Source organism: Penaeus vannamei, chromosome 9 (assembly GCF_042767895.1).
Source record: "Penaeus vannamei isolate JL-2024 chromosome 9, ASM4276789v1, whole genome shotgun sequence".
Taxonomy (NCBI): Eukaryota; Metazoa; Arthropoda; class Malacostraca; order Decapoda; family Penaeidae; genus Penaeus; species Penaeus vannamei.
The window spans coordinates 11,577,164-11,589,663 of NC_091557.1; the positions used below are offsets into that span (position 1 = coordinate 11,577,164).

The window sequence follows — 12,500 nt, forward strand, 5'->3', positions numbered from 1 at the left end:
ACATATATATTTATATATACATATATATCTATATATACATATATATCTATATATACATATATATTTATATATACATATATATCTATATATACATATATATCTATATATACATATATATCTATATATACATATATATCTATATATACATATATATCTATATATACATATATATTTATATATACATATATATTTATATATACATATATATTTATATATACATATATATTTATATATACATATACATGTATGTATGTATATATGTACATATGGATACATGTATATATACACACACACACACACACACGCATATATATATATATATATATATATATATATATATATATATATATATATATATATACACATATATATGTGTGTGTGTACGCGTGTATGTATATATACATATGCATATGAATATGTATATGAATATGTATTTATACATACATACATATGTGTGTGTATGTATATATATGTATATATATTTATTTATTCACATGTATATGTGTGTGCGTGTATATGTACACATAAATATGAATGTGTTGATCTGTATACATATATATACGTATATATATGTATATATATATGTACATATGTGTATATATATTTATCTGTATATATAGAGAGATGTGTAAGTGTTTGTATGTATGCATATGTATATGTAAATATATATATATATATGAATGTATGGATAGATGTGTGTAAATGTATGTATATTTGCATTATATGAATTGATTTTTTTCAGAACCATTTTCAAATTACCAGAATTCTAGTCAGTACGTATGAGTGACCTCACTTGACCCTGCGTAGAATTTCATAATAGTTGAAAATTTTGTGTTCCGCTGACCCCATTTGCCCTCAGAATCACAAGCAATCACGTATAAATACATTCTCCCTCAGTTGGATGACACCATTACTGATATCGTCATCAGGGCATTGGCATCCTTCGTCGCTCACATCTCCTCAGACTTCCCTCGCTGAAACCTTTCGTCGGACTTTGATCCCAACATGAGCGGCATTGAAGCAGGACCAATCCCTGGCGCTGGAATCATGGACTGCAACTTCATGTCAGAGCGCGCCGAGTCTCAGGCGTACCGGTGCAAGGCCCTGGAGCACCGGCGGGAGAGAGACGACTTGCTCGCGCGGTCCTTCGACGCCCACGACCAGGGGCTGTTCCTGGCCTCGGCTTATTACAGCCAGCTGGCGAGGATCCACCACGACGCGATGACCATGGCCAACCAGCGGGCCGCCGCCATCATCGCCTCCTTCGTCAACAAGCGGCATCTTCTCACGCCGGAAACCACGCTGGATCTGCATTACCTCCACGTCGGGGAGGCCCTCGCTCTTCTCGGAGACTTCTTGGAGCGGGAGAGGCGCCGCAAAGGGCCCGAGGAGGAGCGGCAGGTGGTTATCGTCACGGGGCGCGGAGCCCACAGCAACGGGCCCGCCAGAGTCAAGGACGCAGTCGTGAAGTTCCTGGAACATAAGCGAATGCGATACACGGAGCAGAATCCCGGACGTCTTGCTGTCACCTTGTAGCATTTAAAATTTTCGGCATTTTACATTTTGTTTAAGATACGCATGGACTTTGATACCGTGTTTTCAATATCATGATCCTTTTCTAAATTGCTTTTTAATTATGCATACACTACACCTACAAAATGCAAGGCGTCACTGCTGGTGGAGTAAAATGGGTGATTCCAACTGAAGCATATGCTCTTCTTATTACCTAAGGGCTTTACGAATATCTAGAGCTCCCAGTGAAGTCGACCTTGTGAATCTTGAATAACCTCGTATCTATATCTTCTAGTCGAGCTCTCTCTATTTCCGTTTCTCTACCTCTCCCTCTCTCTATATCTGTTTCTCTACCTCTGTCTCTCTCTCTTTATTTTCTGTTTCTCTACCTCTCTGTCTCTCTCTACTTCTGTTTCTCTACCTCTGTCTCTCTCTTTCTGTTTCTCTACCTCTGTCTCTCTCTTTCTGTTTCTCTACCTCTGTCTATCTCTTTATTTCTGTTTTTCTACCTCTCTGTCTCTATTTGTTTCTCTACCTCTTTGTTTCTCTCTATTTCTGTTTCTCTACCTCTCTGTCTCTCTCACTTTGTTTCTCTACCTCTCTGTCTCTCTCCATTTCTGTTTCTCTACCTCTCAATGTCTCTCTATTTCTGTTTCTCTACCTCTCTCTATTTCTGTTTATTCTACCTCTCAATGTCTCTCTATTTCTGTGTCTCTACCTCTCAATGTCTCTCTATTTCTGTGTCTCTACCTCTCAGTGTCTCTCTCTATTTCTGTTTTTTTTTACCTCTTAATCTCTCTCTCTCTCTCTCTCTCTCTCTCTCTCTCTCTCTCTCTCTCACACACACACACACACACACCATCTCTGTCTCTCTTCTTCAGCCCTTGGGAGTCTTCGGGTTTGAAGTGAAGGAGTCGAGGTTCTCACGGAAATACGCGAGCGCTTTCACGAGGGCTGGCAGCAGGCGAGGTCAAAATGGTCTTTTTCTCTGGTTGGCTTCACGTGTCCTACACTTTGTTTCTTCTTTGTATATGTCCATGTGAAAGTTGTTGTGTCTTTTCTTCCTAGTGAGATGCTATTTTGTAGATCTATAAATTATTATTCATTATTTCCGTGTTGTACTTACACCTATCTTGGCGATTCACATTGTCGTGTTCTTTTCTTTTTTTCTTTATTCAATTTGTCTCAGCGATGACTAGTTCGTCGATATGGCCAGTTAAAAGTCGTCACAATAATGAGAATTTTCTACTTTTATTTATTTATCGGAGATTACATGTTCAGACGAATGTCAATTTCATTATTCCAGGAAGATATAAAAAAACACTTAATGATTTATGAAAATGAAAATATTAAATACAAAAAACCCACGATACTAGGAAACAGATAAAACGCATTTTTTGCTGTACACTTCTCTTAAACAAATGCTCACCGACACACGTATGTGTGCGTGCATATATATGTAAATATATGTATATGTATACACACACACACATACACATACACACACAGACACACACACACACACACACACACACACACACACACACACACACACACACACACACACATATATATATATATATATGTGTGTGTGTGTGTGTGTGTGTGTGTGTGTGTGTGTGTGTGTGTGTGTGTGTGTGTGTGTGTGTGTGTGTGTATGTGTATGTGTATGTGTGTGTGTGTGTGTGTGTGTGTGTGTGTGTGTGTGTGTGTGTGTGTGTGTGTGTGTGTGTGTGTGTGTGTGTATGTGTGTGTGTGTGTGTGTGTGTTTATGTGATATATATTTACACACGCATAAAAAATACACACACACATTTATATATGTATGTATATAATGTGATTATATATAAATATGTATACATACGTATATACGCATATAGTGTATATATATACACATACATGTATTTTATGTATGTATGTATATAGCATAATGATGATAATAATGATGATAATGATAATAACGATAACAAAAATAATAGTAATAATAATGATAATAATGATAATAATAATAATAACAAGGATGATGATGATACAGATGATAATAACAAAGATGGTGTTACTAATGATAAAAACACATGATAATAACAAAAAGGTAATAGTAATTATAGAAATTATAACAACAACAATGGTAATAACAATGATGATAATAATGATGATAATGATAAAGATATTGACAATGATAATAATGAGGATAGTAATAATGATAACAATAACTATAACAATAACAAAAACAATAGATCAAGTGCTAACAACACCCCTTAAAACAAACCAAAACCACAACTCCGCGCCGTTACCGCGAACAAGAAAACACTCCATCTTTCACCATCCTAACATTCTGGCATAACAACTTAACGGAAGCACCCAACCCCTGTGACCAAACCCTGCCCCAACCAAGCAGAACGTCTCCCTCCGCTGGCAACTAGCCGGCGCGGCGTCCCCGTTTTCTATGCCGCATCCCTCAACAAACACTCACCGTTTTCTTTGACTCGTAGCCCGACAAATACAAATTGTTGCCAGTCTCCCTCGAGAGCTACCAATTTCTTTTTAATTACCCCACAATACTATAACTACTACCACTAAAATAAATTATCTATTACTACTAATTACACCACAATACTATAACTACTACCACTAAAATAAATTATCTACTACTACTACTACTAATGATGATGATGATCATGATGAGAGTGGAAAATGATGATCATGATGATAGTGAATATAAGGATAACAATGACAATGGAAATTTTAATACTCATGATGCGCATTACGAATTTCATCTTTTCTCGAAATCAAATTTACAAGGCCGAATGTTAGTTCTCTCACGTTTTATTCGGTATAACGGAAAATTATACTCAACATTAAATGGTGCAAAATGTAATATAATGTATTGTTGTGTAACGGTGCACACAATAATAATAAACGGTTTATATTCCAGAAATTCATCCGTAAGTTTGCCCGCCATTTCGAAACTAATGAGGAAGCGTCAATTTGAGCAGGACTTGTAAGTCCTCTTTCTTTTTTTTAAATATTCTGGCTTGGGAGTGAGTTTGAGGTTTAATTATTGCACTGTATAAATCCACGATGTTGGGAGCTCGGCATGTAATTTTATTCTGCTAGAATTGATCAAGATTTGATCATATTTATTCAAAAGTTCGTGTTACGGGTAACAAAGGGAACCAAAAATCAAATTTTGATGTCGATTCGGTGTTAAAACCAGTAAATTGAGGCTTGAATACAATATGTCGGGGTTTTATTTACAGGGAATATGTGTTAGGAATACAAGTTTTTTTTTCTTATCTGTAATGTATTTAGGTGTATTTTGTTTTAGTTATTTTAGTATTGAAATAGATCATTTCAGTGTTTGAATATAAGTTGATAGTACTACTTATTATATTTATCAGAATTTGGCATGGAAATTTAACAAAAGAGCACAATACATTTCATATTTCTTCTACTAGATATTTTTTACATTAATATATCTTCCTTGTTTGTTAAATGTTCAGATTATGGCAAAAAGACAACCATGAACTACAGTGATCTAGAAAAGACCAATTTTATAATTTACACATATTTACAATACCAAAGGACAATGATAAAGTCCTCAAACCAATGGCCACTATTATTGGAATTATTAAACCTTTTTTCCTACAAAATTAATGATGAATAGAAAAAAGGAAGTAAGTTAACAGTTACTTCCTTTTTTTCTTTTCATAGTTAATCTTGTAGGAAAAAAAGGATTAATAATTCCAATAATTGTGGGCATTGGTTTGAGGACTTTATTATTGTCCTTTGGTATTGTAAATATGGGTAAATTACATGTCCATGGACAGCTGCTGTGCATGACGTAGTTCAAAGCTGATGGGTCATGAACCCCAACTGGGCCTTAGAGTATTTTTTGGGGAGGGGGGGGGGAGGGGTCATGAAATCTTGGGAAATCTCATGCAAATTTTACTAATATGCAACATAATGCTGTGGCAGTGGAATGTTGGAAGTATTCCCCGTTTATATATTTTTCGGAAAATATTTTGAATAGAAGTTGTGGTTTGTTTCTTTTGCATAGTGAGAAAGGGTTAAATGTAGTAGTTTAGTGCATAACATCTCCTCTGGAAATACCTTGTAAATAAAATGATGCAATGTAATTATGCAGTCACTATACTTGCTAATGGAAAGGGTGTGCTGTTGGTGAATTTATCATTTCTCTTTCTTTCTTTTTGCAGACTTTGGCATTTCAACAAGAAGAGCAGATAAATATATTGATGATAAATAGAAGCTGTACACATCCAGCTAGTATTATGCAAGAGTAGATAAAATACTGTACTAGAAATAATTTCACTATTTTGTATTGTATTCATAATACTGTAAACTGCATTAAAAATGGAAAGCAAAGTGAATATTGACATTTTCAAGTCAGATAGTCTGATTATCAAAAATTATCTCAAGACAACTTTACAGTCCCTTCAGAAGAAGCATAAAAACCTGTCACTGAAAAGAGTTCAGTACTTGGAAGAATCCTTTAGTGATGTACTTGATTCCTACAAAGGCAATGTACAAGAACTTGAGGCACTTATAAGAGCTATAACACCACATACATTCAATGATCATACCATGTGCAAAACAGCTTGGTGTCTTAAATTACAAAAAAATGTCAGTCAGAAAAATGAAATCAGTTTCAGTAAAAGACGTCTCATCATGGATTTAAAACACACATTCTCTACCTTGTTTCACAAATTAATTGCACTTATAAAGTTTTCTCAGAATGTGAATAAAGAAACAAATAATATAAAAATATTGCCAAATGATAATCCAAATTTACAGATAGAGATCCATCCACATCAGCTAACAAATGCCATTAAGAATAAGGAACTTAATGCTGTAAGCAATCATGCCGTTCAGGACAGAGAAACGTTGAATCTCTCTGCCTCAACAGGTAATGTACAGGGCGCTGGTAAGCGCACATCACAGAACCGGAAAAGGAATATGATTGAAAAAAGTGACTGTGAACCAGTACAGAAGAAAAGTTTCCACAGTATTCCAGACACTGGAAAATATACCACAGAAAATAAAAGAAATGAAGTACCCAATACAACTACAACTACAAAATGTTCAAATAAAACCAAATGCACAAAGAAGAAGAAGCCAAAGCCACAGGAAATGGATATAAATGATTTGAAGAGTCATACCACGGTCTTCTTTGACTTGGAGACCACATCTCTTATGGTTGACTGTGATATTGTACAGATTGGTGCAATAGACAACAATGGGGAATTCAACACTTATGTGATACCAAATAAAATGATAGACCCAGGAGCTTCAGCCGTTACAGGTTTAACTTTTGAACATCGCATGTTGAAATACAGAGGGAAACCTGTACATGCAGTTAGTCGTTCAGAAGCACTGCACAAATTCCTGGAGTGGCTACAGTTAAGGTCACCTGCTGTTTTGTATGCTCATAATGCTTCCTTTGATTACAGGAGATTATTTTTGGCAATTAAAGAGGAAAATATGGTTGATATTTTTAAACAACACATATTGGGTTTTGTAAATACAATAGCTCAGTTTAGGGTAATATTCCCAAAGCTCCCAAACTATAAGCAAAGTACAGTAGTGGAGATGGTACTTAAAAAATCATATGAAGCTCACAATGCTTTGGGAGATGTGAGAGCTTTAAAGGAACTGTACAATATTTCCAAATCAGATGTCATATCTAAGGGCTCAGTTACCTTTTCCTCAGCTTATGACATTTGGTTGTATAATCTTTATGGTCAGATATAAGCTGTGGCCTTTTGATGGAAATGTATCTTTTAACCATAAGTAATTGCAAGGTGTTTTGTATGTATTATGTTTTGACATGTTCTGTTACAGATAAGAATGAAATAGTTGTATTACACCAGAATATTAGCTGTTTTGAGGTGTTAGTAATTTTTAATATTAATTTAAAAATATGTTTTCCATTTAAAATGACTGTTTACCATTAAAGGACATGCAGGCAATATATAACTCAAATAGAATTGACACTTATATGAGATTATATTTTAACAGGAAGCATCTAGTCTCATTATTTTATTATAATCTATAATGGTAATAATTGATTTGGTTAGCAACTATTGCATATTTATTCTATTTCAAATAACTTGATGCTGCTGGAGATGAAATGTATGGATATACTATGCCTGTTGTGAGTTTAGTTTATTAATTGTCTATACACATGACTGGCTCCACAAGTGCTTAATCACCTACCTATATCACCTGTTTACCCTTTTCCTTGATTTTTGGAAATATTTTATTTTGTCTTATACTGCTATTAGTAATATTAATAACATTATGATGTCTATAATAATAATGATAGTATTGATATTGATAACATTATTAAAAAAGTATGATGAAAACTCCAGGAAAAGTGAAATCAGGCAAGGTTATGAGGTCTTCTAATTGATTCCTTGGTGGCTAAGCCCTTGTGGAACCATCCATAATTTTTGGGACATTTCACAAAACATTACGACAGTGATCACCACATCTTCGTGGCGGCATTGGGTGAAGTATATATATTTAGAGGTGTATCACATGAAATGCTTTTAATATATGAATGTAAAGATAGCCATCATCGGACAGGAATAATAAATTATGACATTTTGAGTCAAACTGGACTCATTGTTAGACATTTCTAGTCTTATTCGTAGATATATCCTGTTTTTCTCTTATGGTGACTGTGTTTAATTTGATTTTAGTGTATTGTCTATGCTACTGTAGTTGTATATGCTCAATTCTGATGTGTTTTGTATAAGGTTACCTGCAGCATATAGACCATTTGTTTAAGTGGAAGTAATAAAAGATGAGACCACCAAATGAATTCTTTCATACACATAAAATAGCAAGTGCCTTATTTTAAACTGAAATATTTGCCTTAAATGTATAATGTATCCTTTATACAATTTATCAATCAAAGTTTGTGTGCAATAGAGTACATATATTCTCTTGTATATTTTTTTAATGGTTGTCATTATGTAATGTATTATGTGTTGTTAGCTTAACAAAAAATATAATGGTTGCATAGTATATATAGAATAAAAAGAATTATAATTATAGAGCACGAATTTGGTTATTTTCTTATTCCCTGTAAGTGTGGATATTAATAGCTAAAGTAATAAATAACATGCAAGCAAGCATATATATATAACAACTGAGACATTACTGTCTATACACATGAATGGGAGATGGTGATATTTATTTGTAAAAAAAATAAACTAAAAACAATATTCATATGTGAAATGATATTTTATTGATATTAATAGTGAAAATAATCAATATAAAAAATATTTACAAGTAATAACATAATCTATAAAAGTGATGCTTGTACAAGATTAATCTATAAGTATTTAATCATTTATAATTGTCAGCAAAGAAAGAGACTGTCACATGTATCAGATGAATTGTCATAATATTCATGAATACTTTCAAAAAACATTCATCTGAATATATATACAAAATAAATGATGTGAAATTAATTAATTATTATTCTTTTCTTAAGAAAGATGAATTCCGTAATTTTCATGCCTTGAAATTTACAAAATCAATTTTACAGCACTGAGATAAAAAAGAAAACCACAAATTTAATGTGTTATTATATGAAGTGAACATATCACATCCTATTCTCATAGGATTCTCCTCTGTATCATATTCCCGTATACTACATATACATATATTAATGGTTTTCATAATGTTATTTTCCTCAAAATGGATGACTTTTCTCACAGTTCATAGAAATGAAGGAGGAGCATAGCATAAGCTTACTTCCAGTGAGAATATCAGTTCTGTCAATGGAGTATTGGCATATTTTATTTGAGCACTCAGACACATTGTAGGTTGTAAATATATGTATAGTATATATATGTATATTGTATGCCTGCACATCTGTATATTTTACTACATAAATAGTACTGATACAGTTGGGACTTCCCAATAATGCTTTAGGTGTGTACTTTTGAAGCTGTGATATTTATTATAAAGTATTAAGTTTTTTAAGCATGCTACTAGGCTGAAAATGATCAGATTTTCACACAGATTTTGCTATAAGATACAAATATAAATGGCTGTGCAGCACATATACACCTCATGTTCATAGAGGTGACTAAATATGCAGCAAGACCACACATAAAGACATTAAAGCATTACGTAATATTGTCCAAGTCTGTCTGAAAATCACTATTCTAGTTCATACCTGCATTAAAATTCAGTGTAAATTTTATATTTGAAGATGCAGGACAAATGCTGAGTATTGAGTAGAGCTTTCAAATAATTTTATGTAAAAAAATTCATACAAAATTCACAATTAAAGAAATGAGTTCTTCTCATGTCTATGGAACTTAAGAATTTTGCTCTATCAGAAATGAAAAATTAGCTAATTTTAGTTTAATCTCCTCTCATTCTTTAATTCCATGGCCAATAAAAAGTATAAAATCAGATATGAAATTTAAGTAGCAAGCAAATGGATCACAAAGTTGTTCTGTAGTCTAGGAGAAGAGCAAAAGGGATAGTAAATTAATATTTTAATTCTTACCCATTTTTAAGATTTGTAACAGCCATATGCTTAAAGAAATTGTAATGCAAATCAGTTCACATCACAATTTTCTCATGCTAAAATCTTCATGTTTGAATCAAGATTTCAGGAAACTGCAGGACTGTCAGTTGCGAGAATATAATTTTCATATCCTTTTGCATTATTTACACATACCAGTTGATTATTTGTGGAATTGTTTCTTAGTAAAGGATATGTGCTTCAGTGAATTTATTCCACAATTCCTTTAAGCATATGGCTATGAGAAATAAAAGGAAAATTCTTGTATTTACACAGTGGCTCTTGAAACTGAATTTCAGTATTAAATATTAGAACACATTCGTGAACGAATAGGTGGAGTGAATATGAATTACACAAGGTACTATGGTTTACTATTTCTACAGTACTCTTATTATGGCATAATCACAGCTGTATGATAGGCAAATTACATTTTCACCAAAAATGATGATTGTATTGTTAATAGGTCTTGTAAAAAGTTTTACTGTGGAATGAGGTTGAGGATATATGAACTACTTAATCAGTTAACATGTAAATTTAAGATCTTACTCTAGCATTTAATTTCCTCACCATTTTTGGGGTTTAATTAGGCATAAGAAAGGAAGGTCTGATGTACATATACTCTGGGTAATATATGATTAGAAATAAATCCAAACTGTGGTTTAGTAAACTATATTTGATATAAACATACACTGCCATAAACTAAACACTCAAAATGTGTAAAACCACTAAGAGCTATCCAAAGTGATAGATAACAATAAATATTTTCAGATTATTACAAGAAATTATTATTCCTTCCTCAGAAATCTAATGTATTATCTTACTACTATGTACAAATGATACACTTTTCTGATATTACTTTCTATCTGGAACCATGCTCAGATGATGAATGTACCACCTTTGCAATAGTAGTCAATGAAAATTGCCTTGAGAGAGTGAAGTCTGTTGGCCCTTCCATATTTCATTTTGCTTTGCTAAACATACTGTAATTACTAACATCATTAGATACTAGTAAATCATATTATCTTTCATATTTTTCTTGCTCTGCTTCTGCTCTTTGCTGAATCATTTACACTTCAAACTTTGTGGGCAGCAACCCATTTATACTGCAGCATAAACACTGATACTATAGAGTCATTTGCAAAAAAACAATTCAACTCATAAGCATGAGATACGAAGTACTATTCTACTTTACTTGATGAAAAGTACTGGAAGATTACTGATAAATCAATTGTCAAAAGATAAAGCAAGACTCTTGAGTGTAACCAATGATCAAATTCTGTGAAGTACATATAGCAGATGAAGCTCATTCGCTGATGTATATATAGTCTACATTTGTGGGAAGAAGTTTGCAAAAAAATGTAAAATTTAGCTCTTAATCATATTGTTAAGGATAACGAATATCCCTAACATCCTCATGGCACTTTAACCAAATATTAAGTGAGTTATTAATCAGTGTTAAACTATTACTGTGAAAACATGCAGTACAAAACTATGCTTTACATTTAAAGGACAATCTGAGAGAGCATATATATACTTTTTACAAATTAAAGGAATGAAAAAAAAAAGAGTAACAACCATTACAGTTCACTATTGGGATGATAAAAAAAATTAAAGAATAAGATCTTTTTCCTAAATCAGGAACCATTATAATGGGTGCAGGATTCACATCACTTTTAATTTTATATTTCTATGAATAAATGACAACAAAACAATTAAATAATGTATCTGCCTGAAATTACTTTTTTTAAGTGAAAATATAAAGATATTGATTACATGATTCATCAACCCAGCAGGCTGAAAATCAGATCTCAGTCTTACCAAAATAAGTTTTAAGCATAATTATTACCATATTGCTGTTGGGAAGCCTTCACTGTAGTATCGTTTTATGAAATGTCTCTACTTACAGATGGTTCCACAAGTACTTTTATAGTTCTTGTGACCTCACCTTATTCCCCCTCCCCCCACTAAAGTTAACAATTTTAATGCTGTTATTACCCTTAGAGACATTATGATTATCAATGTACTGGTAATTGGCTCATTGGTGACTAAGTACTTGTGGAGCCGTCTATGTGTAAAGACAACTGATAAACTAAACAAAGTGGACATGGCATGTAGTTGCATGTCATTCCATGTTATTGGGTTACAAACGGTCTAGTTATTGGATGGTGCAAAAATAATGATGACATATAATGGAATATCTTCTTTAACAAATGATAATGCCTAAAATGAAAAGAATATGAAGAATGAAAAAGAAATATTTAAATGAAAACAACAGCAATTACATGTATTTATAGCTATTCCATATATATTTTTTCTGGAACTGAAATACACACACAAATACCCACATGTGCATAAATGTATATCAACAGAAACAACTAAATATAACAAAGCATAAGCCTTGGTAAATTGCATCAAT

The 12,500-nt window shown here is 32.9% G+C and overlaps 3 protein-coding genes across 4 annotated transcripts in view; 2 read left to right on the plus strand and 1 right to left on the minus strand.

Moving 5' to 3' along the window:
• Positions 1–1,005: 1,005 nt before the first annotated feature.
• On the plus strand, positions 1,006–1,536 carry LOC138862523 (NEDD4-binding protein 2-like). The gene has a single exon (XM_070124922.1). It carries the CDS (start codon positions 1,006–1,008, stop codon positions 1,534–1,536), a length of 531 nt encoding a protein of 176 aa, XP_069981023.1.
• A 2,910-nt stretch (positions 1,537–4,446) lies between these two features.
• LOC113811762 (uncharacterized) lies at positions 4,447–8,603 on the plus strand. The gene is made up of 2 exons (XM_027363575.2): positions 4,447–4,513; positions 5,730–8,603. The coding sequence occupies exon 2, from the start codon at positions 5,887–5,889 to the stop codon at positions 7,282–7,284; it is 1,398 nt and encodes a 465-aa protein (XP_027219376.2). The 5' UTR covers positions 4,447–4,513; positions 5,730–5,886; the 3' UTR covers positions 7,285–8,603.
• A 2,134-nt stretch (positions 8,604–10,737) lies between these two features.
• LOC113811744 (guided entry of tail-anchored proteins factor 1) overlaps positions 10,738–12,500 on the minus strand; it is a 44,947-nt gene continuing 43,184 nt past the window's right edge. For both annotated transcript variants that reach the window (XM_070125302.1, XM_027363550.2), the window contains exon 4: positions 10,738–12,500. This exon is cut by the window's right edge and continues 399 nt beyond it. The gene's annotated coding sequence lies outside the window, so the exon portion shown is untranslated.